We start from the raw sequence: 25160 nt of genomic DNA on the forward strand, positions 1-25160 counted from the left end.
TGCCCATGGCAGGGGAGTCCGAACCAGATGATCTTTAAGGTCCCTTCCAACCCATTCTATGACTCTAGGAAATTAGTCCCATCTAAGCTTGGCCTGCCTTTAATGCCTGTCAAGTTCCCAAGCGTGCAGAAGGTTAAGGCTGGTAAGGCTAAAGCGACTACAGGAAAAGCTCCTGAATGGAAGGTGCGGCGCAACCTCCCCAAGCGGCCTGCTGACCCGCCTCACCGTGAAGCCAGCGGTATTCCATAGGCACACCAGGCCACGGCCACACGCCTCCAGGGACAGGCGCAACGGCCCTGCCCAGGGAGCTGCGCCTCCGCTCCGCAGCTGAGAGGCCTCCCCGCCGCGCAGCCAACACCCGCACCGCTGCCGGCCGGCTGACAGCGGCGCAGCGCCCCTGGTACCCCAGCGCCGGCCTCGGGCGCGGTGACCAACATGGCGCCGCCTCGCACCCCCACCTCCTCCTCCTCACCCGTCAGGGGCGCGGGCAGAGCCCATCGCGGAGCCGCCCGCCGGCACACCCCCCGGGCGCCACTGGCCTGCGGGATAAGCGGCGATGGAGGCGCCCCGGCAGCGGCCGCCCCCACCCTGCGGGCCGCGGGAGGGCAGGAAGCGCCCTGTCTGCGGCGGGGCGGGGCGGCCGAAGGGCGACGCCGGGCGCCCGGGGCCACCGCCGGGCGGGGCGCTCGGCACCAGGGGAGGCGGTGCCGCAGCAGCCACCGCCGCCGCACGCTCCCCGGGGGCGGTGCGGTGCGGTGCGGCGCGGCGCGGCGCAGCTCGGCTAGGCCCGGCCCGGCCCTGCCCCGCCCAGGTGCGCGCTGCCTGGCAAAGGTGCTTAAATAGCGTCGCCGGCCGCGCCACCGCAGCCCTTTGCACCGCGGTCAGGTAAGGGGCGGGCGCTCAGAGCCCTTCGCCGGCGGCCTTTTCCCGGTCCGCGCTGTCCACCCTCGGGCGCCGAGGCCGTGCTGCCGTGACGAGGCGCTTCCCTGGCTGCCGGGGCCGTCACAGCTTCCGCCGCGGGTTGAAGGAAGCGACCGGGTGGGCGCGGAAACAGCGAGCGGCCCCCGGCTGCGCCTCCGGCGCGGTGGGGAGCCTGGGAGCGCCGGTGCGACGGGAGGCAGGCGCGGCGCGGTGCGGTGCGGAGCGGAGAGGGGCACCCCCGCGGGCAGGCTTTCTGTCGGCGGGCGGCACGGCTGGAGAGCGGCTCGTCCCTCGACTGACCCCGGGGGGCGGCCGCGGCGGGAGGGTGGGCTTGTGTCGTGTCTCCCGGCCGCCGGCTCGGCCGCTGCCATGCGTGTGTTTGTCACCCCCCTCAAGCGTGGAGGCTCGGGCCGTGCCCCTGCGTCCCGGTTATCTGGGGCATAAACATCTTGCGGCAAGGAAAGCCTCTTTATCTCCCTGGAGAGCCCACCGCTCCGCAGACTGCTTCCCCATAGAGTGACCTGGACGCCATTATAGTGACAGGATGGGATGTCTCTGAAGGGGCCTCTACAAATTATTCTGCTGACATGTCATGGTCCAGTTACTCCTGGTGGCATACAGCTGCGAAAGCACTCGCTGGGGTGGTGGGCTGGCCCTACACGGGCCAAGTGCTGCTCCCTCACAGGAGTGGGTAGATGAGCAGCCCTGCACCACTCCTTGCTACAGCATGGGAGCTGTGTTCTCGAGGCATGATCCATCGTGCTGAAGACCTTAATGTGACTTAAAAGACTTGGCGACTAGAAGAGAGCATAGCTGATGGGCTGGTGCATGAGGAGGGTTATCCCATGGGATGCTGTATTTACCAGATGGAGTACAGCTTAATTGCTTGTCTGTGAGTTGGCTGTGATTTAATGCTCCAAGCCAACCTCAAGAAACCGGGACAGGAAGGCTTTGGGTAGCTTTTGGAGACTTACATCTTCCTGATGGTCACTGTCCTATCCTCTCGAAGATTTGCCTGTGCCTTTTGCAACTTTAAGGTACATCAGCCTCATGGGACAGACCTTCCCTGAACTTGCCAGAAATTGCTCTGTCTTGTGTTACGTGTTTGAAGAATGTCAGCCCTGGGTTTAACTGTGTCTGTCTACCTTCTCCCCAGCCTTCCTGGAGGTACTGGAGAAAGTAGGAGCTGCTTTGTCCCAGCTCTTGGGTCCACCAGCGTGTCCTGTAAAAAGCATACCACCTACATGCATGGGAACCTTCAGAGCCTGTTACTGAATCTAGGTGCTGGCCTAGTTACCTGCATGGCATCCAACCAACGGGTTACCAAAACTTGCTTTGCAAGCTCCTCTGTGTCCAGACATCCTTTTGGGGTTCTCACATCCAACTGTGTCATCAGGACTTTCTTCCCTGCCAAAGTGAGTTGGGGACATTTGCGAACCAGCTTTTACAGTAGCTGTTTTTCTCTTGTGGCCCACAGGGATGGTAGCTGGCAGCTTCTTCACAGACCACATTTCTGCCTGGCAGAGGTCAGAATCCCTGGCTGCCGGTTTGTGGTGAGAAGGATCCCTGGCACACATGTGTCTAAAGACTGGCAGGATTCATCCCATTTTCTGGAAATTCCTACTGTAGCTGCTTTCCAGCACTTCTCCAGACATTGACTTCTGCCCTTCAGTGGTTGTAAATAACAGCACAGCATTACTCTTATAGTGTGAGCTGACACAATAATTTTGTCAGCCCATATGGGCAGTTTCTTTCTGTGGCATCCACTCCCTGCTTAGGGATATCATCCTCCTGGGTTACCAAAGTTGTATGTTCCATGAGATGACAGCACTGTTGGGCACTGATCAGAGGGTGTGTACACAAGAGGTCAGATTGGTTATGTTTAGCATCTCAGAACCTGTTAGTACTTGTAGTCTTAATGTTGCTTGAAAGTAGAAAACTGTTCATCTTGTCAGGCATTTCGCCCTAGGTCTTAACACAAGTGGTTAAAAACACCGTGGGGAGGGAGTACTGTAAGGATGAAGGTGGTGAACTCCAATTACTGCAGTTTAGCCAGCTGTACTCATGGATGGGTGCTCTACTGAATGTCAAGTTCAGAGTGCGATCTGGGGGAAAACTGGAATATGATAAAGAACAGAAAATGACATGGTTACAGAGGGAGTTATGAATGGAGGAAGGAATTGGATACAGGGAATGAAAGGAAATGGAGAGCTATTCATGTTTTGATATTGAAGTTAAACTGAATGAAATTGACAGGACTTTTCCTTCCAGGTAGCTTGTCCTGTCGGATGTCATGGTTTAGTTTGAAACCTGGGAAGGAAAAAAATAAAAAGACAAAAACCAAAAAAAAAGGCAAACAAAAACCACCCAGCCACAATCGCAGTGGCAACTTCCCAGTAGCAGTTCAGAAATTGAAAGTATGGGTGAAAACACTTAAATGGAGAAATCTTGAAAAGGGTGGCTTGTGAGTTCTAATGGGTTTCCATTGTGGAGTACAACTGACAGGGTATTGCAGTTCTTGAAGTAAAAACACAGACTAGATCTGATCCTTCTGCATGAAATGATTTGGGTGCTTTTGCAAGCGAAAGAGCAGGAATGGGGCCTTTTCTGGGAAACATAAAATGGAGAGACAGCAGCATTTTAATTCTTCCAATGCCTTTTTCTTTTAATCCTCAGTTCCTGAATTCATGTGACTGCACCTGGCTATCAAATTTCATATGAATAAGGAGGAGTAAATTTATAGCCTGGTGTTTGCAGTGGAAATCTTGGACAATATGAACTCTGAAGGTTCAAGCAGAAAGTCCTTGTTCCATCATTAAAACTTGTATTTTAAAATCCTTGGAGTTGTTCATAATGTGAATGTTGTAATGCAAGTGTTTGTTACACAGAAAATTGACAAGAGATTGTGATGTTGTTTCCTATTGAATATACCTGGCATGGGCCAGACTTACAAAAGGGTAAAGCACTATATCATTTAAGTTAAGCTTATAACCAGACTTCCTTTACAAGCTATGTTTCCAATTCTCTCTTTCCTCATCCTTAACTGCATCTACACTAATAGATCTAGCAGTTTCTGACCTGGTATTTCCATGTCTGCTCTCAGACTTTGGGTCAATATAAAGGGAAGATTCCCTTATGTCAATATGCCTTTGCATATATCAGATTTAGTGGAAGTATTTCAAGCAGGTAGTCAATATAAGGCTTGCTTCTTAAAATACTTTTTGAAACACAAGAAATAAAGCTTAATCTTGCACTGGGTTTTTTATTGAAATTTGGTGGTAGCATAAATGAAAATTAGTCCTCCTTTGGATTTTGCAGCATTAAATCTGTGGCTTTCATCTTCAAAGTCACAGCAGACTGTTCTGAATGTTCCTTCTTTTGTGGCCTGAAAGAATTAAGAAAATACACGCATGCTTCATTTCTAATGTGTGTTTTAACTTAATCTCATAACAATAAGATTGGTGGAAGAGAAGCAGGCACTGTGTTGGAGTAATGAGAACAAATTTATAGATTTTTCTTTTGAGGGGCTAAATGTTTGGATTTTTTTCCCTTCATTATTTCCTTTTGTCCTAATTCATTGAACTTGTCCATATTTTCTTCCCTAGAGGGAAACACGAAAGAAGGATTCAGAGTTCTCTCTAATTATAGTGTATTATTGCTGTTATAATGGTTAATGTGCCTCAGCAAAAAGTATCTCAAGACAGTTGAGTCTGAAACTGGGCTTTGCTGGGATTTTCTTTTTTTTTTTTTTTTTTTTTTTTTTTTGTATTTCAGAGGCCCTTTATTCAGTTTTGTGCATTTGTTGGTAGAACAGTAAATCTTAGCCACTTCAGATCAATTATAAACATGGGGAAATTCCTAGATGTGAAGGATTATATGCAGTTATGAGAAACAGTTGTATTAACTTTGGCAAGACCAGTGAAATCAAGGAAGGAAGAGTGACCAAACTAATCCAGTTTCTCTGCTCAGAAGTAAAGCCTTCAAACTGACTCCAGCTCATGCAGTATTGAAAGTGTGCTTGGCTAATGGTCTTCAGGTTGAAATCTATCATAATTTCTCTAATTTCTTTTTGGTGACATACTGTCCTATCTTTAGTATTCTTTATAACCATTTTTTTTTTTTTTCCAAGACTGAAACTTTGACTCTTCTACCAAGGGAACCTCAGCTAGCAGTTTTTCGAACCAGTCTTAGTAGATGGATAGACTGAATCCAGAACAGTAAAGAAACAGGTAGCAGGCACAGTTTACAAATTAATTGACCACAGTAATGGGATGCATTAAGGGAGGTCCCTTGATTTTGCTATTCAAGATAGCCAGGTGGGAGACTTTGTTTCTTCCTGCAGTGGCCTTCTTGCTGCTACTGTTCTAGCCTGTTTGCTTGCCTGTTGAGCCTAGCCCTTATTGTGCCTTTTACCTGCATGCGGCTCTCTGCCTTCTCCCATGCTGTTGTGGCAGTCTGGTTTGATGTTCAGCAGGAATATATCTAATAACTTCATCATTCATGTATCTGCTCAGCCAGTTACTTAATTGGGTCCTACTCTTACAAGTGGCTAAGTAAAATGACTGGATAGATTGCCTTGCACTGCAGACAGATAATTATATATTCGAGTGACACATGGGTTTTATGGTTGTGTTTTGTTTTCATCCCAGTGGGGCACTGCAGTTACTGGGGAGTGACGCGAAGCTTGTTGTGGCTGACACATGTTCAACAGCTTGCTTCCAGAAATCATGTAATACTTTGTTTTTCTTGTGGAATAACTATTATGAGGCATATGTAAGGAGGAGTCAATCTGACTTGACTTTTAGCTTCTAGTCATCTGAATTAGTAGCAGGGCAATGGAAGTTGGTAGAGGAAAGTCTGAAGATTGACTAACTAACAACAGTAACTAAGTCGATTCCCTGCTTCTATCTGTGACAAACTCCTCCAGTCCCTATATATCCTTCCTGATATATCCAATATATCCTGATATTATCCACCAAGTAATAGATGAGGTTGTCTGTCATGGGAGGCTGTGGATGAGGGGAAGAGGGCAGCGTTAAAACGCTGCAATATGAGTGCATATAACTCACTCATACACTTGATAGGTAGGGAACAGCTTTCTGGTGGACCATCCAGACATTATTTTCCATAGTCTGAAATTCTCCTGGGTTTCAGGTTGGCTTTTGATGGATGTAGCCACTTGGACCTGAGATCTCCATGGTTGCTAGTCACTGTAGTATAGAGTACAGATGTCCATATGATGCCTGTAGGCCAGAGTGTCAGAGCAGCACAAACTTCCTTGTGCATAATGTCAGAAATAATTTTTGTTTTTGTTTTCCTTAGAGCTCATTGAATGGCACTCTGTCCTAACTTTGTCAGGCTTTCCCTGTCCCAGTTTCTCCACATCCAGCAGATTTGTCATCTGTACTACCATATGGACTAGCCTCAGTACTAGTTTCTATTTTCTTCTGGTTTACTGCTGAATCTAGACTCCCTTGGGTTCTGAAGCCTTCTAGGAGCCACCTTTATTATATTTCTTTTTAAAGCTTTCTTAGAGCACAGACAAAGGATTCAGGAGTACAGGAAGTTAAAAGAAAGTGTGGGAGCAGTATTCTTACAAACTCTAAGTATTGAATCAGTGAGACATGAAGTACACAGTCTTTAGTATGGCTTTTTAAGTTGTTTTTTTTCTTTCTTTTTTTATGTCTTTTCAGAACAGAACCAAAATCTTCTGTATGCTTACTCTTGAAGCTGTATAGGACCAGAAGCTGATTTAAGGAGAGAAACAGAAAAGCCTTTATTGCCTGTGGAAGGAGAAGCAAGATTTGTATGCTTTGAAAAGGTATGAATTAGAAGATTTAAAGTCCAATAATCATCAATATTCATATGCATTAAGTTTCTTTCTCTCAAGAGCTGTCACTTTCTGCCATTCACTACGGAAATTTCCCATAGCTTTCTGCTTTCAAGGGGAAAGGTGGCCTGTCCTTGTTCCCCAGATTCAGCCTTTGAAAATAATGTCCCCTTAATCATAAGACTGTGTATCTAAAGAAACAATTCATTTAGATGTGCAGCAGCAATTGCAGGGTTTTTTTCAGTCTACCTATAAAGCAGGTTCTGTCTTTTCATCAGCATTCAATGGCAGCAAACTGAATTAGGCACTTTAATCCATAATGGAAGTACTACAAAACAGAAAATAGACCAAGTATATACAATATAGGCTGAGTAGCAAATGCAGAAATAAATATTGTAATGTAGCTAGTCCCACTGTTGGTTTTTTTTCTTCTTATTTTGATTTGTGTATTTTCATGTTCACAGATCTACTGTAGTTTTCTGCCACTTAATGCTAACAGGAAAAACAATCAAACAAAAAAACCCCAGCCCATCTGCTTGAGGAGATTCTGTTGTAATGTATCCAGTGGCTGTTCCTGCACCAGGGGGTGAAGGAAATAATGGACAACATGGGAAACTTATTTTTTTCCTTTTTGTTTGTGGAGCTGTGTTGCTATGCGCTGGATTCCTGCTTTCAGTCTTTATTCTACAGTCATGCCCATCTGGAACGTTCAGTGACTGTAACGAGGTCCTTAAGGCTGCTGGGCCTGTGTTGGCTGTAAGTGGACTGGTTTGTATTTTACTGGCACGATCAAGGGCCAGGGTGTATATAAGACAAAGACAGTTGCAGAATGAACAGGTTTACAGCCTTGTTTTCTGTCGTGGGAACTGTCAGTTTGCCCAGTTTCTCATATTTGGATTCCTGTTTTTAACTAGTGGAATGCTAATTAGCATCTTGGGCATTTGGGTTCCTGGCTGCAGCCCCAGCTGGCACACCATACAGCTCAACCACACCGGCAGTTCTGATGTGGACCTCCAGGGCTGTGGATTCCTGTCACTTCAAATCATGGGACCTTTGATTGTGCTCACTGGGTTGTGTTTCTTCGTGATAGCTCATGTTAAAAAGAAACAAAACTTAAATCTCAGCCAAGAATCTTGCGAAAGTGAAGAACAACCTCAGAGGCCTGAACCTTTTCAGGTTACAGTAGGTGGGTAAATAATGTGTGAACTTTATATTTGAGAATTAGTAATAAGGATTTTTTTCCCACTAATTATTTACCTCTGAATATTACTTATTTGAGGTCTAAGCATGTCAGTTCTGGTATGTCAAACCAGCCAAAACAGAAAAGTGTTGCTTTGTCTCATATGTTTTCTGTAAGATCAGTTCAGTTACCTTTTCTCAAAGGCAAAACCTTTGAGAGAACAAAGGGTCTGACTATCTGCGCAAAAGAAGCCACATAATCCACACAAATGAGTCCAATTCCATTTCCTTTCTCAGAGAGAGTAGCTGACACAGCAAATCACAGGTCTGTTGACTTCTGTGACTATATTTAAGATTTATTTTAGCCTTAAGCTCTGACCCCTTAAACAGAAGAATCTGATTTATAAGAAGTGTGTTGTATTTCTTTTAATCATGGCCACATCTTCCATCGGTCAGAGACGTAATTGTGAAATGCTTCTGTAATTGCGCAGTGTTTGAGTAAATGTGGTATGTTGGCAGGGAATGCTCCCTTGCATATACCACTGCTTTTAATATCCCATGAATACATTCTATATATAGATTATTCTGATAACTTTCTGCCTCTCAGAAACGATAAGTCAATCATAATATTGCCTGTCATCTGACTGGCTGGACTTGAGATTCATTATGCAAAACTTTTTTCCTTCTGCCTATCAAACCAGTGTACAGACCTCTAACTTGGTGACCCTTAGAAAATGTGAAGGTGTAAAGTCAGTTTTCCACACACCAGGATAAGTCAAAGGGTCATATAAAGGAATTCAGATTGTCTTTAAAGGCAAGAAAGCAAAATTAGTGGGTTCCTTTTATATTTCCATCAGGAAGAGGAAAACTGAAAGGCTGAAGGCTGAGGTCTGGTTGACATTGTGGCATTCTGGAACAGTGGTGACTCAGCTAGAAAATACCCCCACTTTCCTCAATATTTTTGATGCTCCCTGACCTGTCCCTGCAGACAAATTACCAAGGAAGAAAGGTTCCAGGCAGTTGTGAATATTGATATAAATGGTGCAGTAACCAATAGATACAAATTTTCTGTTTAAGGAAAAAATTAAAAAACTGAAGCTCTTAGATTATAAAGTTGAAATTAGCAGATATGCTGCACAGTATACTTAATGGTGAATTACGCATCAGTAGCATTGTGGTATTAATATGACTTGAATACTTTTTTATAACTCTGCAGTACTGTGGAGAAACTTAAGCTGCACTATTTTAGATATGTGAGGAAAACTAAATGCCTACCCTTGAAGTGAGCCAACAGTAACTGTGCCTTGCACTTCCAGTTTCTGAAGACAGCCAACAGTGAAGAGGTTTGTGTCTCTTAGCTAGATGGAAAACTCCCCCTCCCCATCTGTATTTTCAAAATGAAATCTTCCATTTGTGAATGTGCCACATCTTTATTTTGGGATAATTTTGGTTTTGAATGTACCTCCAATGTACTTTAACAGCCCAGAATATAACGGTTCTGTATGTGTGATCATTGCAGTTTATCTTAAAAGGTAGACAAAGTAATTCCAAAGACAAGAAATATTTTAGGATACAGTTAGAAAAAACAGCGGTGCTCAATTTTTCAGAGGTAGTAATTGGTGGGGTTTTTCCCTAGGTGATGCTGTAATGATATTCCCACCTCCACCACCTCCTTATTTTGCTGATCCTGTGTCACCAACTGTAACACATTGTCTTATGTCAGGTGGTTTGCCTACAAGTGAAAATCCTCCACCATACCACTCTATCTTCAGTGATGGGTAAGACTCTTTTCTTCTCTGTCTTTGGAAATCTGAGCTGCTTCTCAAGGTATCCAAGACCACATTCTGAAATAATCACTATGAATTAACTCTCTGCTAGGCATTACAAAGTTTTCTAGTGTGTCATTGGACTTGCTTCAGATACCTTAATTGAAATAGCATTAAAATATCCTGGTATAAAAGGGCAACCACAAAACACAGAGTGTCCTCTGTGGGAGTAAAATTCTTACCAGTTTATTATGACTGAAAAGAATTTCCATGAAGTGAAAACAAAGCGTTAGATCAGTGGTCTTCTTCAAATATAGTCAGATTAGGTTTCTTCCACAGATTGTCCAAGAGCAGGTGCCCCTGACAGCAGTGCTTCAGTGTCATGGTACCCACACTGCAAGATTTTTCTCTGTAGAGCCAATGCAGTGAGCCCTTAATGACACCTATCCACAGGCCCTGTCACCCTGGCAACTCCACTTTAGTGGCTTCTGTTCCCTCTGTGATCATTATCTTACTGCCTTGAGGAAGTGAGACCTGCTGTGCTGGTCTGTCTTGTTCCAGCTGTGGCAGTGTGTCAAGATAAAAGGATACCTTGATATGGCAGGAGAAGAGCAGGAGGAGCTCTAAAAGGGAGGTTGCAATGCCAACTTCATCTCAAGGTGTTGTACCTTACCCATGCAGCCAATCTTCCATAGGTTGAGAACAGCTGATTTACCAGATGCTGCCACTACCAGGCTGTGGGAGGGAGAGCTGCCAAGTGACTGAAGAGTTGTCTACACTGGAAGAACTTCTAGGGTTATTTATCCCCTGTGGGTTACCACCAGTGGGCTGCTAACTTGAAGGTGAAAGAGACACTGCAGGGACCACATACTAGGACCCAGAACTAGATCTGGCCAGAAGAGCTCGATGCCACATGCCTAGAGCCCCAACTCATTTTCAGGCCTCTCGTGATCCAGAGTTGACTTGACTTTACCTTTAGGAAGGTCCTATGTCAGCTTATTTTTGATCTGTGAGTCAGTAGGTGGTGTGGGACTTCTTCATTGGATGACGTTGGTTTACAAGACTGCACCTACAGCATCCTAAGCACCATCATTGCAGCAAAAACTCCAGCCTGCCTGACTGTGTCCAGTCATAGTAGTTGTTGGTCCATTGCTTTAATAGCTTTCCACTGTACTCCAGGTTTTTCTATTCACACGAGGCAGTGTATTCCATGCCTAGCTATGTGCTTGTTGTCGCACACTTCATGTGTGCTAATCTTCCTTTTGAAGTGAACAAGCATGAACCTTCTTCCTGGCCAAAGTCCTAAATGCCAAAGGAGGAGGATACTTGTGCTAGCAATGGTGCTTATTCTTGTTACCGCACTGTGTGCAGCCATGTCTGTGGTTTTTCAGTCATCCTTTGAAGTGTACCTGGTGGATTCTTGAGGCTCAGCCCCACTGTCCAAGGCACTGTTCTCCAGTCAGTCATTGTCAACAGCTCCTCATACTGTCTTCAACTTCCTAGTGCCCTTCTCCAAACATTTTCTCTCCATCTTTGCTGGAGACAGCAGATGCCTCCTTCTGTTGCTAGTACTACAAGCCAGACTGTCTTTCCACCTTTTCTCAGAAACACTGTGTTGGGTTTTTTTAACATAGAATAAACACTTCTATCAAAACCCAACTCACTTTTCTTGACTACTAGTGCAGCACTCTCTCTAGTGCACAGTGGGACTAGCCCCCAAACAAAATAAAATGGTCATTTACATACCACCGAGGGAAGGGAGACACTCAGTGTTTGGCTCCCACTGACTGAGGTCCAGCTTGAGGTTTATGACTTGTGCTGAGGGATACAAAGCCTAATAAACCCTAGCTGTGCACACAATTCATGGGCTGTGGGTTTTCCACTTAAATTGTTTCAGATAAAGTACTTTTTGTACAAAGCTGGTGAGAATCTGTTGATTACTCAGTGCACTAAACACCTGCCAATTCAGGATCGCAAGGGCAGTTGTAGGTAAGAGATGATGTTGGGTTGATCAAGTGAAAGTGCTTTACAGAGAGCATGAGCCATACAGAGCCATGAGTGGCTCTCACGGCCAGGGATAAATTGTTGTGCGAAGAAACATTTTATTTTGTTAAGTATAAAAGTCTTTGCCTGCTCTCAGATCGCAGGTGAAATGTATCAGCTCTCAGAGCTATACTACTGCAGCTAAAGGATGCCCAGAGCAAGCAGGAGAGAAAATAAACTGCTGCTGCAGAAGCAAAGAATTTACATGAACTATCTGTGTTCTTACTGGGCTGGGTTAAAGTGTCCACAGCTGAAAGGTGTTTAATGCTAGCTGCTGCTAGTCCTAGAGTTAGGCATCACACTGAGCGTGTCTGTGCTAGAGCTCTAGCATGTGCTGTAACTCCCTTCTGGCATGTACATCCCAGATGTACACACAAAGCAAATGGACGTATATGGAGAAATTATTTGCCCCGAGTGTGAACCTGGACCTCCAATAGCTCTGAGACAGCCAATTCAGATATGGTCTAAGGGCACTCTCAAAAAACATTGTGTAAATACATTAGAAGACCAGGCTGGAGTGGATAACTGGGAGGAACATGCATGTTCTGCTGTAGCCTTGCAAGCATCTGGGAGAGAGAGTGACTCTTGTACCACCTGTCTGTAGAAGTACAGTGCACTAAACTGAGGGACACAGGTGCTCTCTACCCTGTAATTACAGGCCGTGTGAAACTTCAGGCTGTGAAAGAATGCAAGCAGCACATCTTGCACTGAAAAAGGAAAAACAAAGGGTGGTGGGGGAATGTCAAAACCAATAGTTCCTCACACTTCTTGTGCGCTCTCTGTGCTGGTGCACATACAGGTGACCCCTCTTTCTTTCATCTATTCTCCTACAAAATCCCCTGCAGCTGGATCAGCTGCCTCAATTCATGAATGTCCAGTTCTTGTGCTCTCAACTTTGTATGTGATCACATCAACTCAGTCCTTGTTGATTGCTTGTCTGGACTTCTCTGTCTTGTGAACACATGCACAAAGAGGCAGTTTGTAGCCTAGCTTGTTTCTAGTGGGGTGGACAAAAGACCTCAGCCTTGGATGCTGAAACCCTGACCTCTTGCTTCAGTGTTCTGTGGCTGGTGGTGATCTAACTGTTGCCCTTCAGTGCTCCCCAGGGTCTTCACAGAGACCCCTTGAGTTGATACCGTCTCTGGGTATTTCACTTGATCATGCTCTCCCATGGCTCAGCACTTGGTCATGGCCACAGCATCTTGGCTACTGCAAATTGGTTCCCAAGCCTTTTCATGGAAGAGCAGCAGGGGCCTTGTTCCTTCTAACATAGTGCCGTGGTTGAAGATCCCCAAGCTGGAAGGGAATACCCATTTCATATGTGGGTGATTACTAGGCAAATGTGATTTCCTTTTTCAGTCCATTGCTCCATGTTCTGTCAGCAAGTGCTGTGGCAGAGGCTGTGCTGGGTGAGAGAGCTTGTAGGAAGCTGAGTCATGGTCTGATCCCAGACATGGTTGGTTTTGTACTGCAGTCAATTATATAGCACTTCAGCATTCGTCTTGTAGTATGTTCTCTCTCCTTTAAGCACACATGCTCACATACCAGTAGCACCACTGAAGACAAGATGCTCTGTATTCCTCCTCCTCACAGTATTGGTGGGTGACCAGATGTATGCACAAAGGCAAGTGTCAGTTCTTGGAGTGAATCATGAGGAATGAGGAGTTCTTCCCTTCCCTTCCCTTGGGAAGCAGATGAAGTAACGTGCTGGGGGCCAGCCAGCTCCAGGGTGAGATGAGCAGGGTACCAGAGTCATGCGCTTACAACTGATGGGGATCCAGTTACGATGGTCAGAGGAGGGTAGTGACTATTTGGCTGCTCTCCTTCACTGTCACTGGGAACTTGTCAGTCCAATTACTTCTGTTTCTCCAGCTCTGAGCAGGATTGCTACTCCTTATGTCTGTCATGGGTTGCTGGAGACCTTTAAGTTTCAAGTTGCCTTTCATGTAAGATCTCAAATGGCTAAGGATTGTGATTTTTGCAATGCAATTCTAAGTCTTCTAATTTCATAAGGGAAGGGGACAGCATATACGTGATAAACTACAAAAGGGAAGATACGTTAGGAGCTAAGGATTAGAAGAAGATTTAGAAAGATTGTGAGATAGCCCTGCTAGAAGCAGCTAATACCCATATGCCAGGCTGTGACTGGTGATGTGAAAAGCTAGAAAAGAGCTTGTTTGTCCTTCCCTTCTGAAGTAATAGGATTTTCATATGAATCATAATGTAGCCTAGAGAATGAAATCCTAATGCTTATTCAAGTTCTTCGCTCCAGGGATTTTTAGGGAGCGTGTGCATACATGTATGTTTATGTAAGTCAAGTGGAATTTCACTCACTGTAGAGAAATGAATTATGCTAATATGCTGTTTTGTGTTTTTGTAGAGCACAGCTTGCAGATGATGAAAGAACAGTTGCTGTTAGAGACTATGAAACCATATATACAATTTCTGGAAGCAGCTCACCTTCAGATATTTTACCAGTGCTATACCTCTCCTCTGAATCGCCTCCAAAATATGAAGAAAAAGCATCAATAACAAATAATGAATATTCTCTGTCTTCTTCGTCTATTTCCTTAGCCACATCTGACACCAGCTCATAAAGGAGTCAGTTAGACTTAATTTTTAAATTAAATTGTATACTCAGATTTACAATTTTTGAATTTATTTACATTTTATAATAAAACCAATAATGTTGGCTGTGTCTAATTTTTCATCAAAAAACATAATGAATTTAGGTTTCAAGGAATATTAGATAATGCTGGGCTTCTTGAGCAAGTAGTCTGAAGGGATTCAGTTCACTGTAAGAATGTTAAATGCTCATCTTGTTCTGTTACAGCTTCAGTTTCTATTTTTAGTTGTTCTTTATATAATGGAGGCGCTAAGTAGAGACCAACTTTTTTTTTTATTTTAATTAAATCTGTTTGGAGCTTCAAAAAGAAATAATTAGGAAGTGTTTTTATTTCTATTTTTGTATGACTTTTGTGGAAAATCCTGGTTTGCAAAGTTACTGACTTTATATGTGCTCTGAGAACATCACAAAAAGGGATGTTTAAGATTGGGAGCAACTATGTTATGGAGAACTTAAATGGTTAGGTTTTGGTCTGCCTGATAACAAACACTCCATAGCTTAATTTAGACCCTCTCTGGTCCTTATGTCAAGTATAATCCCTAGGAAAACCAGTTTTAACCAGCAGTTAAGAGCCCTAAAGCAATACTGAGGATAGTTAATAGGCTAACAGTTTAACCGTGATAATGACTGATTTCAGAGGGATTATGCAGCTGTTACATATATCATCATTCATGGATTATACAAGGAGTGCTTATTTTGTGAGAGTGAGTACCACTCAGCATGCTATCTTCCAGGTGCAGACATTACTTATCAGCAAATGCAAGAGAGGCAGTTTCATGGAAAAGCATGCAGTGGATGTGTTTAACTGACATAGCACTTGACAGACCCTTCAGAAAGCAGCCCTCTGGTCCTGTGTCCCTGTGCAGCCCCTAAGCAGTACCTGCCTGCCTTCAGGGTGGAATGACAACAGGTTCTGGTTCTATTACGCCATTGTTTGCACCTATTCCTGAACTGAGGGATTTGCTTGTAGTAGGTAAGGATAATTGTCAGGAACTGAGTTGCTGCTAACACTTCACGACTTGCTGTGAACTCATTTGAGAAAAAGACCTCATTCTGTGCGCAGATGCAGAAGGTGTCAGACCTACCGTTTTGGCTTGGTTCAGCATGGTAAACTTAACCAGCATTAAAATTGCAAGAGTGATCTCTCTCTTGTTCAACTGACACTCAACACCTGCATGCTCTGGGACCTCAGCTACACCTCAGCTTGTCTTCTGCCTTGCTGAATTTCAGGGAACATGGCTGTAACAGAGTGCAATCTTTAACTACTCGAGTTCCCTCCTGTGCCCAGGGCAAGGTGATTGCTTCCTGTCATCTTTCTGTGAACATGCCTCTCACCTGCAGGGTTCTTTAGAAAGATGTTCAGGAGCTCCTGGATGCGGCCATTTATTTCTACTTCTTTGCTGTTCCCTCAGTTGTGCTAGGGCAGCCCTTTGTGCAGCCACACAAAAACAAACCCAGCCAGTGAGGAAGGTATATTTAGCCAGCAATAGAGCTGAGGAGCTTATGCGTGCAAAGTAATGAGCAAACGCAGCACAGAGAGGGATTTAGTATGTGGGAGCTGATTAAACTGGCATGACTCAGCCATGGGAAATGTCTATATGAAGAAAGGGGATCCACAAAAGCCAGCAGGTGTTTTGTCCTCTTTTCTCTCAAGTGTTTTTTACCTAGTGAGTTTTTCAAGGATGCTGTTCCTTGAATGCCTTCTGTAACCCAAGCTATGGTTTACTTTTTTTTTTTTTTTTTTTTGAGCTTTTCTTTTTAACCCAACAGTGGTGCCCGCTGGCCTGCTTGATGCATGCATACAAAGCCTTGCACATGTCAAAGGAGCTTCTCTCTCTCTCTGGGTTTGTTGTACTATTATATAGCAAGTACAAAAGCTGGGGTATTTTACCGAAAAGATCCTAAGCAAACAAAGACCCACATTGGCTTTGGTTTATTGTTTGAATTACAAATGAACACTCATTTGCTGCAAAGGTTAAACATCAGAAAGTATTTAAACAAATAAATCTTGAAATATGTCACCATCTTTAAAAAATAGTCACATCTAATTGCTAACTCTGTAGGTACTAAACTTTTCGTGCTGCCTGCAATTTGCTCTATCGGTTGTTCCCAAGATGTACCTGAGAGACCAAACGGATCAAGTAGAATGTGTTGGATTGAGCTGAGACCCCTGGAACTGAAACATGATCTTGTTTTTCTTCAAGGTGATTGTGTTTTGATCTCATACTGCAGAGTCTCCAGTGTGGGTCACTTTATTTCTAAAAAAGCAGTCTTCAAGGAAAGCATGCTTTAGAAAGCTGCTGACCTGACTCTTTGGAGTCAGCACCTGAACCTCCCTGGAACGGTAGGTGTTAGTTACCTCTGAAAATGAGGACTGAAGACAAGTGTTTGTATTGTTTTGAGAAGGTGCTTAGGAAATAGTTCAATGTACAGCTGTATTAGCTTATTATTATTAGCTGTATTATTTTTGACTTGGAGAATCACTCCTTGAAAACTCAGTGGATGTGCTGGCTGCATCTCCATAAACTGCTCAGCACCAGGAGAGCTAACTTAGCCAGGGCAAGAGTATTTGCTTACTGCGTTGTTGAAATCTGTCTCAGCAAGGTCAGAAAACATGAGTAAGAGGCTAGCAGATCTGCCTCCACCACTGAAGGCTACCACTGGGTGAACAGCATTAGTGGGAGGAATTTTTGATGTGGGGAGTAGGGATGAAATGCCTGTATTGGAAAGGAAGCAACACCTTGTAAAACTATAAAAGTAGCTTAAAATAATACGGAATAGTGTTTTTATTGAGGAAGTGAGATATTTTACTGTCACACTAATGGTGCTATAACCCCCTTTCTGCCCTAAGGTTAGCTTAAGTGCTTGACATACAAATGCTAGGGAGCAAATCAAGTTGGTTACTGATTCACGCTTACTTAAACAGGCAAAGTGGGAGGTAAGGATTGCTTATCCTCTGTAAGTGAAGTTAAGGTTTCTCTTCCTTGCTCTCTGCACTGACATTGTTCTTCTAACTGCAACAGTACAATCCTTTGGATATGAGAAAAATTCATGAAAATATAAATAGATGCCTCTTCTCTACAGGAAATCTTTCTGCCTCAGCAGCAGCTAAAAAAAGGAAAGCTAACTCATCTGAAAAACTGAGATATTGCAGATGTCTGCAATGATGCTATGTTTTTAGGATAGCAATAGTCGCTGGATTGCACCCTCCCCATCCTTGCCCTTTGTGGTTGGTAGTGCTGTATCCATCTATCCCTTTTCCATCCTGCCCCTTCAGAGTAATGGCTCCCAGGGCATTTCTGTGCCCAGGCAGACATTTTTGTCAATACCTCCATGTTTCTGCAACAAATGTGTCAGCCTTCATTTAGAGCTGTGGTTTCTCCGCTATCACACATGTATGTAGCTGGATAATTAGGCATGAAAATACCTTCAATTTGGTGTGCCTGTTGACAAGGTAACGCTCCCTGGGAGCATGTAAAACCACCTTGCAGGTAGATGCGGTTGTGGGCAGCTGGCTGAACCTGCTCCTCACAGCTTATTTACACTTTGAGGCTGGCAGTGCAGTAGTACAGGGACCCAGTGTGCAAGGCCCACTCATGGCGATTCTTCAGGTACTGCTCTTACACACATAATTTGTGTTGTTTCACTAAAAATGCTTCTATCCCTAGGAAGAAGTCTTTCTTAGGAAAAGCATTGGCTTCTTTATCTCCCTACAATTGAATGTTCCATTATGGACTGATGATTGTACTCTGTTTAAAGCCAATCAATGTGCAATATCATGGTATCATTTTCTTTTATATGACGTCTTTTGCATGTTCTGTGACTAAGTCCCTGACTATATTACAGGCACACAAGAAAATAAAGCCTTACTACAATGGGCTGATTATTGTGAACAACTATGTAAAAACAAATAGCAGAAGGAGAAAAGGATTAAGTGAAGACGTGCCAGTGTTTACTAGGATGACTCTCGAAACAAGTTAGAGAACTTAGGAGGTGCAGAGCATTACAGAAAACCTACTTCCAGCAGCAAGCACTGCAGGGGGACTTTGCATTGGTGATAGAAAATTATGTAGAGGAACAGAAAGCAAAGCAGTGCTTGTGTTCAGGGTTAAGGTCCCTGAAGCAGCTGGGAAGAAAACTGTAGTGAGATCTGGAAACACTACTCATTCTGAAAATCTCATTCTGACCAATTTGTTAGGTTTCACAAAACATTTGTTTATGAGTTATTCCAGGTAACAAGGGATGCATATAATACATCAGCATCTTTAAATGAATCCCCAGAATATAGAGATACTTGGCAAAGGAAAGTACTGGCCTTAAAAAATCAATGTGATCTGGTAATCTCTTAAAACCTAGACACTGGCCTGAATGCAGCATTGCCACTGTCTGGGGAAATAATGGGAGAAATTTGGGGAGGCTTAGAGGAAACTATGTCTTACAGAGAGGAGACAGTTTACAGGGAAAGGTGTCATTTTAATTTAGATCCTACCACACCAAACAGAAAGTGTTTTCTATCCCATTTTCAAAGTTCAAGTGACAAGCAACAAGCAGTCTTGGAAGAAACCACCTGTATTCTCCAGCTGTACTGTTCACTTGCTCAAGAACCATGAACTTGTGTCCTAGGCCAGAGGCAAAGAGCATCAACCATGGGATGATGCAACATTCACCTTGGAAAACTCTGACTCCAGCCAGCATCTAAGGACTATTGCGTAGGACTGAGGAAGTGCTCCAGCACAATCCTGTTGCCAACAGCAGCTGCTGAGTTCTTGAATAAGAGAGAGGAGGGAGGTGACTCTACATCTGTATGTATCATTACTTAGCTATTATGATATAATGCTGCTTTTAAAAGGATGTTGGAAAGCCTGGAAGATTCAGCGGGCAGGGACACGAATGATTCATGGTATGGAAAAACCTGACTTGCAGAGAGCAGTAGCAGAAGTTCATTCCATTAAGTTTACCAAATACAAAGTTTTGGCTATAACTACCAATACAAGGACAGCTTAGCTAGTATTTCAGCACTTTCTGATTTAGTTGTCATCATACGAAACCACTGCATTGCAAGCCCTAATTCTTTGCTCAAGTGGTGCAGATTCCTGACTAGACCTGATGCTGTGGGAAAGGCTGATCTTGAGTGTATTTGTCAGAAAATTTATTGGCACCCTTGGTAATAGAAGAGACATAATACTGACTTTGGAAACTTCCCAGACATTTTCTAAAGGAATCCAGCACTAATATTCCTCAAGGTCTATCTGCTAACAAACGAGAAATTCCCATCTGCAATTGCATTCAGTTCTGAAGGTGCCAAATTCAGTGAGCAGCCCTTCCAGAAGTGAGCTGTTGTCATGCTGTGTGATATGAAGGCACAGTAGACTAAAGGCACCTTTACTGATTTTGAAGAAGCAGTCTGAAAGGTGAGTTTTCTAGTTCTAGAGCTATTTTCATCTTATAAATATCAGGATAAGCTTGCTTCCCCAGAGCTGTAGGTAGCAGAAAATAGCATTGTATGTTCTACCATATGAGTAGTAATCTCTGTCCTGTGTGTACTCCCCTGACATGCAAGTCAAAACAGATCGAGTAGTTGGAGATTTTCCTCAATACAAAGATATTCTACCAGAACCCTCTGACAGCAAATACTTTAGTCTGAAACTGTTAGGAAACAGAAAATCTCAACATTCAATTAAGCAGTCTGTTTAATATATAGGACATATGTTCAACAAAACAATTCATTGTGATGTAAAAGAAAATGTTCTAGGTACTTCTAGGTACAGGATAAGGTCCCTTGCTTTAGCAGGTTAAACATTACAGGAGATGCTTTCTCATTCCTGCAGCAGTGCGCTATTTAGGGTATGCAAGCTTTATTCAGTGTAAACTTTGAGAAAGGGGTGGAGATCCCACAACAAAAAATGTCCACAATTAAGGGGAAATTACAGAGCAATTAATGCTACCTTCAAACAGCTGGAAAGCTTTGGCTGGCTTGAAATAACCTTTCTCCCCCAACAGCAGCTCTCCCAAGGCTGTTCAGCACTCAGCACCCTGTCGCTGTTTACCCTCCCACCGCTCCCCCTTGGCAAACTGTCAGAAAGCCTACTTTGGTATTTTTTAAAGCACGGGGGGTCTAGACTGCAACACAAACTGCGATGGAGGTGCAGGTGAGGCTGTAAATGTCATGCTTCAGAGCACTGCAAAGCACTGCCAGCAATGGCCACGCATATTCCTGCAGAAAACTGAGCTGGAAGTGGTGGCCCAAGGAGAGCAAGAGTTGCCACACTGCTGTTGATTAAACATATGGGCAGTATGCTGTCCATATGTTGGATGCATCAGCTGGCAGGGGGCCTAGGAAAAGCTGCAGTGGCCGCAGCTTCCTTTCTGTCCCGTCTGACATGGGCACAGCAAGGAAGTATCAGCAGGTGCCAAATTAAAGAAAAGGATAAACGAAGAGATAAGCAACCATGCAAGGGTGAAGCCATTTCGGAAGTGATGGTGGTAATTCAAGAAGTCTTTAGTGACCGCTTCAGGCTTCACTTCACAGACCTTTATTCTTCTAAGCAAAGTTTATTCCTTCACATGATGGACTCTGTTAACCATACACACACAAAGTTCTTGTATAACTAACCTGAACCTTCAACTTTAAAAGCTCTGCTAAGGCTCTTACAAGCCCCCTTTCCCTTGAGGCAGAAGATACACTATACTCAGAAATGGAGCCAAACAGCAACAATGTAGAAGATTTCTCCTTGAATGTCTTTTCTGTCACTCCTTGTCAGTCAAACAGATCCGATGCCCTGGTGTCAGATGGGGATAAAGCTGGTGCCACTTTGCTCTTTTCAGGTGTGTTTTTGGGACTGGTGGGGATCACTTTCACTGTGATGGGATGGATAAAATACGATGGCATTACTCACCTGGAGTGGACTCAGTTACTAGGGCCTATTCTGCTGTCTGTTGGGGTAACTTTTATTCTGATTGCTGTTTGTAAATTTAACATGCTTACATGTAAGACCTGCAAAGAAAGAGAGGAAAATATGTCAGATCTCGACCAGACTGCAAGTGGACAGTCCTTTGTCTTCACTGGCATTAACCAGCCTATAACTTTTCACGGTGCCACAGTGGTACAGTACATCCCTCCGCCGTACCCAGCCCAGGAGGGCATTGCTGTGAGCCCTGGCTACCTTCACCCAGTGCTCAGCTGCTGTGGTGCTGTTTCCCCCAGTGCCTCATCAATTCCCAGTCCGGGCTCTGCTCACTTCTGCCCTGCCTACCCTCTGGATAACCTGGCTTTTACTGGAGATGAGAACTACGCTGCTTATCCTCCGGAGAACACCAGGAATCAGAGGTACTTCTTCTGAAATGCCTTAGTGTGTTTAGACACAGGCTTCTGGCTATTTCAAGTGCTAGGTATGGTTTCAAAGGAAAAAATCAGTAGTCCAGGATGTTACCCTTCTTCAGATTGTTGGGTTTTTTTCTTTGTTAAAAGTATTTCTTGGGTAAAGACTATGGAGACATACTTTTTCTGGAAAGCATGATTATCCAAATTAAATTCACTTATGAATCGCTTTCAATTTTCAGTCTACTAAATCTCTTGTTATTTTTGAAGATATTAATATATATGCCCCTGTTCGGGGGGGGGGGGGGGAGGGTTTATGCTTATCTCACTAACTTCAGACTGTTGACCAGAAGGTTATTTAATCTACAGCCAGGGGCTTCCACTCAAACACAATCGCAACAGTTGAGTCAGTGCACTCAACTGTATTTGTACAGTTGTACAAACAAATAATTTTGTACAATTTGTACAAACAAACAATTTGTACAAACAAACAATTTGTACAACACTGCAAGAATCATTTTGGTACCAGATATTCTCATTCCTACTACCCCGGTCACAACATGCTCCTTTCCCACTGTAGCCCAGCCCCCACCTTTTTCCTAGTTCTGGGACATATACACAACCAATGATATTACAGAGCAGTATGAAACTGCTTTAATCAGACACAAAGTAATTTCATATAGTTCATTTCTCTAAGGAAAAATATTATAGGAATTACTCAGAATTATATCCTTCCTAGAACACAAGTCACTTTTAGTTCATTTATCAAAGTCTGTTCGAAAAATTGCTGACTGACCCATTGTTCTCAGCAGCATGTGTGACAGGCATAAGCAGCATGAAAACAAAGGTCACCTCCTGACACAAAAAGAACACAGCAAAGAGTTCAGTCCCAGTAAAACTTCATCTCACAGCATTTTCTCAAGAAGTCAGGAGGTGCTTTGCCCAGATAAGGCTGACAGACTGCAGCACTGATGTTACTTGTGTGCTTCGTGTTTACTAAATTCTTTTTTGCACTTGCTTCTCTTCCCATTTTCAGGTCAGAGAACCGTTCCGATGAGCCAGAAGAACCACTGGAAGACTATGCCTGTGATGACTTGTCACCTCCACGTTATGAGGAAATATATCCATTCTCTTCATAAAATGACCACGGACAACAGACAACAATTCTAAGACACATCAGCTTTTTAATCCCCATGAATTTTTTCTGTAAACACCTGCATGATAAGCAAGTATGAGCAAAATCTTGTTACTGATGCACAGTTCAGTATCACTGAAGATATTTAACCAATTCCTTTTTTTTCTCAGAATTCATTAGCCCTTTGCTGTGCAATTTAATAGCAGAGCTATTAATTATTTAATAGCAAAATTATTAATAGCAAAGCTATTAAGCTCAAGGATCTAAATCCATATTAGAGTTCCCCAACAAGAAGCCTGGTTTTCAGACTTGCTGGCCGGTGTGAACTTGAAATGCGCAAGATGTTTGTGGAAGGTCATGACTGCTCCTGGACATTCATCATCATTAGAAAACACTTGATTTATTCTTCGTACATTTTCCCTCTTGATTGCTTGGGAAACTTCAAAAGTGCTCAAACATTTGATCCATGAAATTGCCTATAAAGTCTTAATTCTGTCTGATTCCTTAGACTAGCTCACTCATTAATAAGCCCAGCCTACACATTAGACTTCCTCTCTTTGGTTTACCTGTACAACCCAGTCCTATAGGCATTTTTGGAGCACTTTGCTTCAACCAGAACAGAGAAAATATAAATAATGACCTCAGTTCCCTTCCCCACCTGGTGGGATGCAAAGGACTGACTCCCACCAGGAGTCCTAACAACTACTAGGTTAATATCCCTAAAGGAAACAGGACCTTTCTGAAGCCTTGACAGAGGGGTATGGTCCTACCAGTTTTAAAGCCTTTGGAAATCACAGCTTCTCACTGCTGCACTCTCACTCTATGGGAGTGGTGGTACCCCTCCTGAGGTCCCTTCTTGTTTGAATATGGGTCCTAGCACACAGCTCAGGCTGTAGGTTCCCCAGAGCATCCAGGCAACTGTGGGCTGCACTGAACTTTCTTACTCAACTTCAACTTTCAAGGTAACATGGTTCCGGGCATCGTACCCACAAATGGATTTACAGCCATATCGAGCAAAGGATGAGGTGCATAAGCTCTGAAATCTTGCAATCTAGGATAAAGGTCCCAAAAACCTTTGCTCAGGAGATGTCTGAACACCAGAGTAACGAGACTGCCATGAGTCCTTTCATTTTTATTTTGTATTTGGACATATGCTTCAAGTTCTGCTTTTGAGCAGGCCTAGAAGTGCCCTGACACAGCTGTGTCAGTATCTCCCCATGCAGGATCCCATCAGTTTTGCCTATCTTGCTCTCTTGCTCTGCTTCCAGTATTTACACAAAGGTGAACTCATCCTCTCTCCACAGCAGGAAACTGGAAGGTCTCACATCCCCAGTTAGTTCCACATGGACACATCCCCACACTAAACACATAGTTCTGCTGACTCCAGCAAGGACTGCAGGAGCACGGAGGTCAGGCTTGATGGATCCAATTGCAGGACCAGGGTCAAGATTTCTACCAATCACCCTCCCCCACAAGAAATCCATACTGAAATCGGTAGAGACATGTCTATTGATAGGAAGTTGAGCACAGTCTGTTCATTGCAGTAAAAAATTTGCACAGAGTTGCTTTAAGATTGAGGAGCTTCAAAAATCAAGAAGTTTCAAAACACTAAATGCCATGACCCAGATGCAGCTGCAGAGTGCAAATTTCTCCTCAGATAAAATCCAAACCTGAAGTCCGCCGTATCTGTGAGGAAGTACAGGAATATGAAAGTCAAGGTTTGCTTTGCTTTGGTCTTGTAGCACTTTTTCGCAAAACCATGATTTCACCAGAGGCACCTGCTTCTGCCACTGGTGCTTCTGTGCAAGTCCCTGCTATACACAGCGGAGCAGAAAGCCTGCCCAAGCCAGTGTAGCAGTGCTCAAATCCTTCAAAGAGTTATTTTTAAACTGAATCGGGATTTAGGAAAATGGGGTCTTAGGAAAAAAATAAACCTCTAAGTAGGGCTTGTTCCTTTCCAGAGTCCTAGTTGCGCACAGGGCAGGCCTTCAGCACAGAGGCCCTGCGGGATGCTCAGGGATGCAGTGCCCTGGATTCTCCGGTGACCCCAAGCCTCCGCTCCCACGCGCCGGGCCGCTTTCCCCTGCCCCGGCCGGTGATCGGGTGGTGGAAGGGCGATCAGGCATTGAAACAGGCTGCCCAGGGAAGGGGTGGAATCGCCGCCCCCAGAAGTGTTCAAAAACCGTGTACATGATGCCGTCAGTGGCATGGCAGTAGTGGGGCAGTGGTTGGACTCGATGATCTTAAAGGTCTTGTCCAACCTACTTAATTTTATGAACCTATGATTCTGCGACTCTAGGTTCACGCCGAGAGCTGCCGGGGACGTTCTCCCGGACACCTCT

General features: G+C 44.0%; 2 protein-coding genes across 10 annotated transcripts; both read left to right on the top strand.

The window, feature by feature from the left end:
• Positions 1–530: 530 nt before the first annotated feature.
• On the top strand, positions 531–16393 carry TMEM171 (transmembrane protein 171). Of its 8 annotated transcripts, XR_003989142.2 has the most exons (7): positions 531–885; positions 2078–2336; positions 6615–6742; positions 7216–7937; positions 9147–9273; positions 9567–9708; positions 14120–16393. XR_003989142.2 is itself a non-coding variant. In XM_030470100.2 (6 exons), the coding sequence occupies exons 4-6, from the start codon at positions 7307–7309 to the stop codon at positions 14334–14336; spliced, it is 990 nt and encodes a 329-aa protein (XP_030325960.1). In that variant the 5' UTR covers positions 534–885; positions 2078–2336; positions 6615–6742; positions 7216–7306; the 3' UTR covers positions 14337–16393. The 8 variants fall into 8 exon arrangements, 7 of the variants coding, with proteins under 7 accessions (XP_030325960.1, XP_030325962.1, XP_030325959.1 ...); XM_030470100.2 differs by lacking the exon at positions 9147–9273 and having other exon boundaries at positions 534–885; XM_030470105.1 differs by lacking the exons at positions 531–885; positions 9147–9273 and having other exon boundaries at positions 1264–2336; positions 7216–7507; positions 7666–7937.
• A 322-nt stretch (positions 16394–16715) lies between these two features.
• On the top strand, positions 16716–23318 carry TMEM174 (transmembrane protein 174). Of its 2 annotated transcripts, XR_003989143.1 has the most exons (3): positions 16722–21190; positions 21570–21692; positions 22720–23318. XR_003989143.1 is itself a non-coding variant. In XM_030470108.1 (2 exons), exons 1-2 carry the CDS (start codon positions 21061–21063, stop codon positions 22820–22822), a joined length of 735 nt encoding a protein of 244 aa, XP_030325968.1. In that variant the 5' UTR covers positions 16716–21060; the 3' UTR covers positions 22823–23318. The 2 variants fall into 2 exon arrangements, 1 of the variants encoding a protein (XP_030325968.1); XM_030470108.1 differs by having other exon boundaries at positions 16716–21692.
• Positions 23319–25160: the final 1842 nt, after the last annotated feature.

Source organism: Strigops habroptila, chromosome Z (genome assembly GCF_004027225.2).
Source record: "Strigops habroptila isolate Jane chromosome Z, bStrHab1.2.pri, whole genome shotgun sequence".
Taxonomy (NCBI): domain Eukaryota; kingdom Metazoa; phylum Chordata; class Aves; order Psittaciformes; family Psittacidae; genus Strigops; species Strigops habroptila.

Coding starts and splice junctions, on each gene's coding strand:
- TMEM171 (XM_030470100.2), top strand. CDS start 7,307: ATGTATCCAGTGGCTGTTCCTGCACCAGGGGGTGAAGGAAATAATGGA. Junction 7,938..9,566: donor ACCTTTTCAGGTTACAGTAG/GTGGGTAAATAA, acceptor GTTTTTCCCTAG/GTGATGCTGTAATGATATTC. Junction 9,709..14,119: donor CACTCTATCTTCAGTGATGG/GTAAGACTCTTT, acceptor GTGTTTTTGTAG/AGCACAGCTTGCAGATGATG.
- TMEM174 (XM_030470108.1), top strand. CDS start 21,061: ATGGAGCCAAACAGCAACAATGTAGAAGATTTCTCCTTGAATGTCTTT. Junction 21,693..22,719: donor GAGAACACCAGGAATCAGAG/GTACTTCTTCTG, acceptor TCCCATTTTCAG/GTCAGAGAACCGTTCCGATG.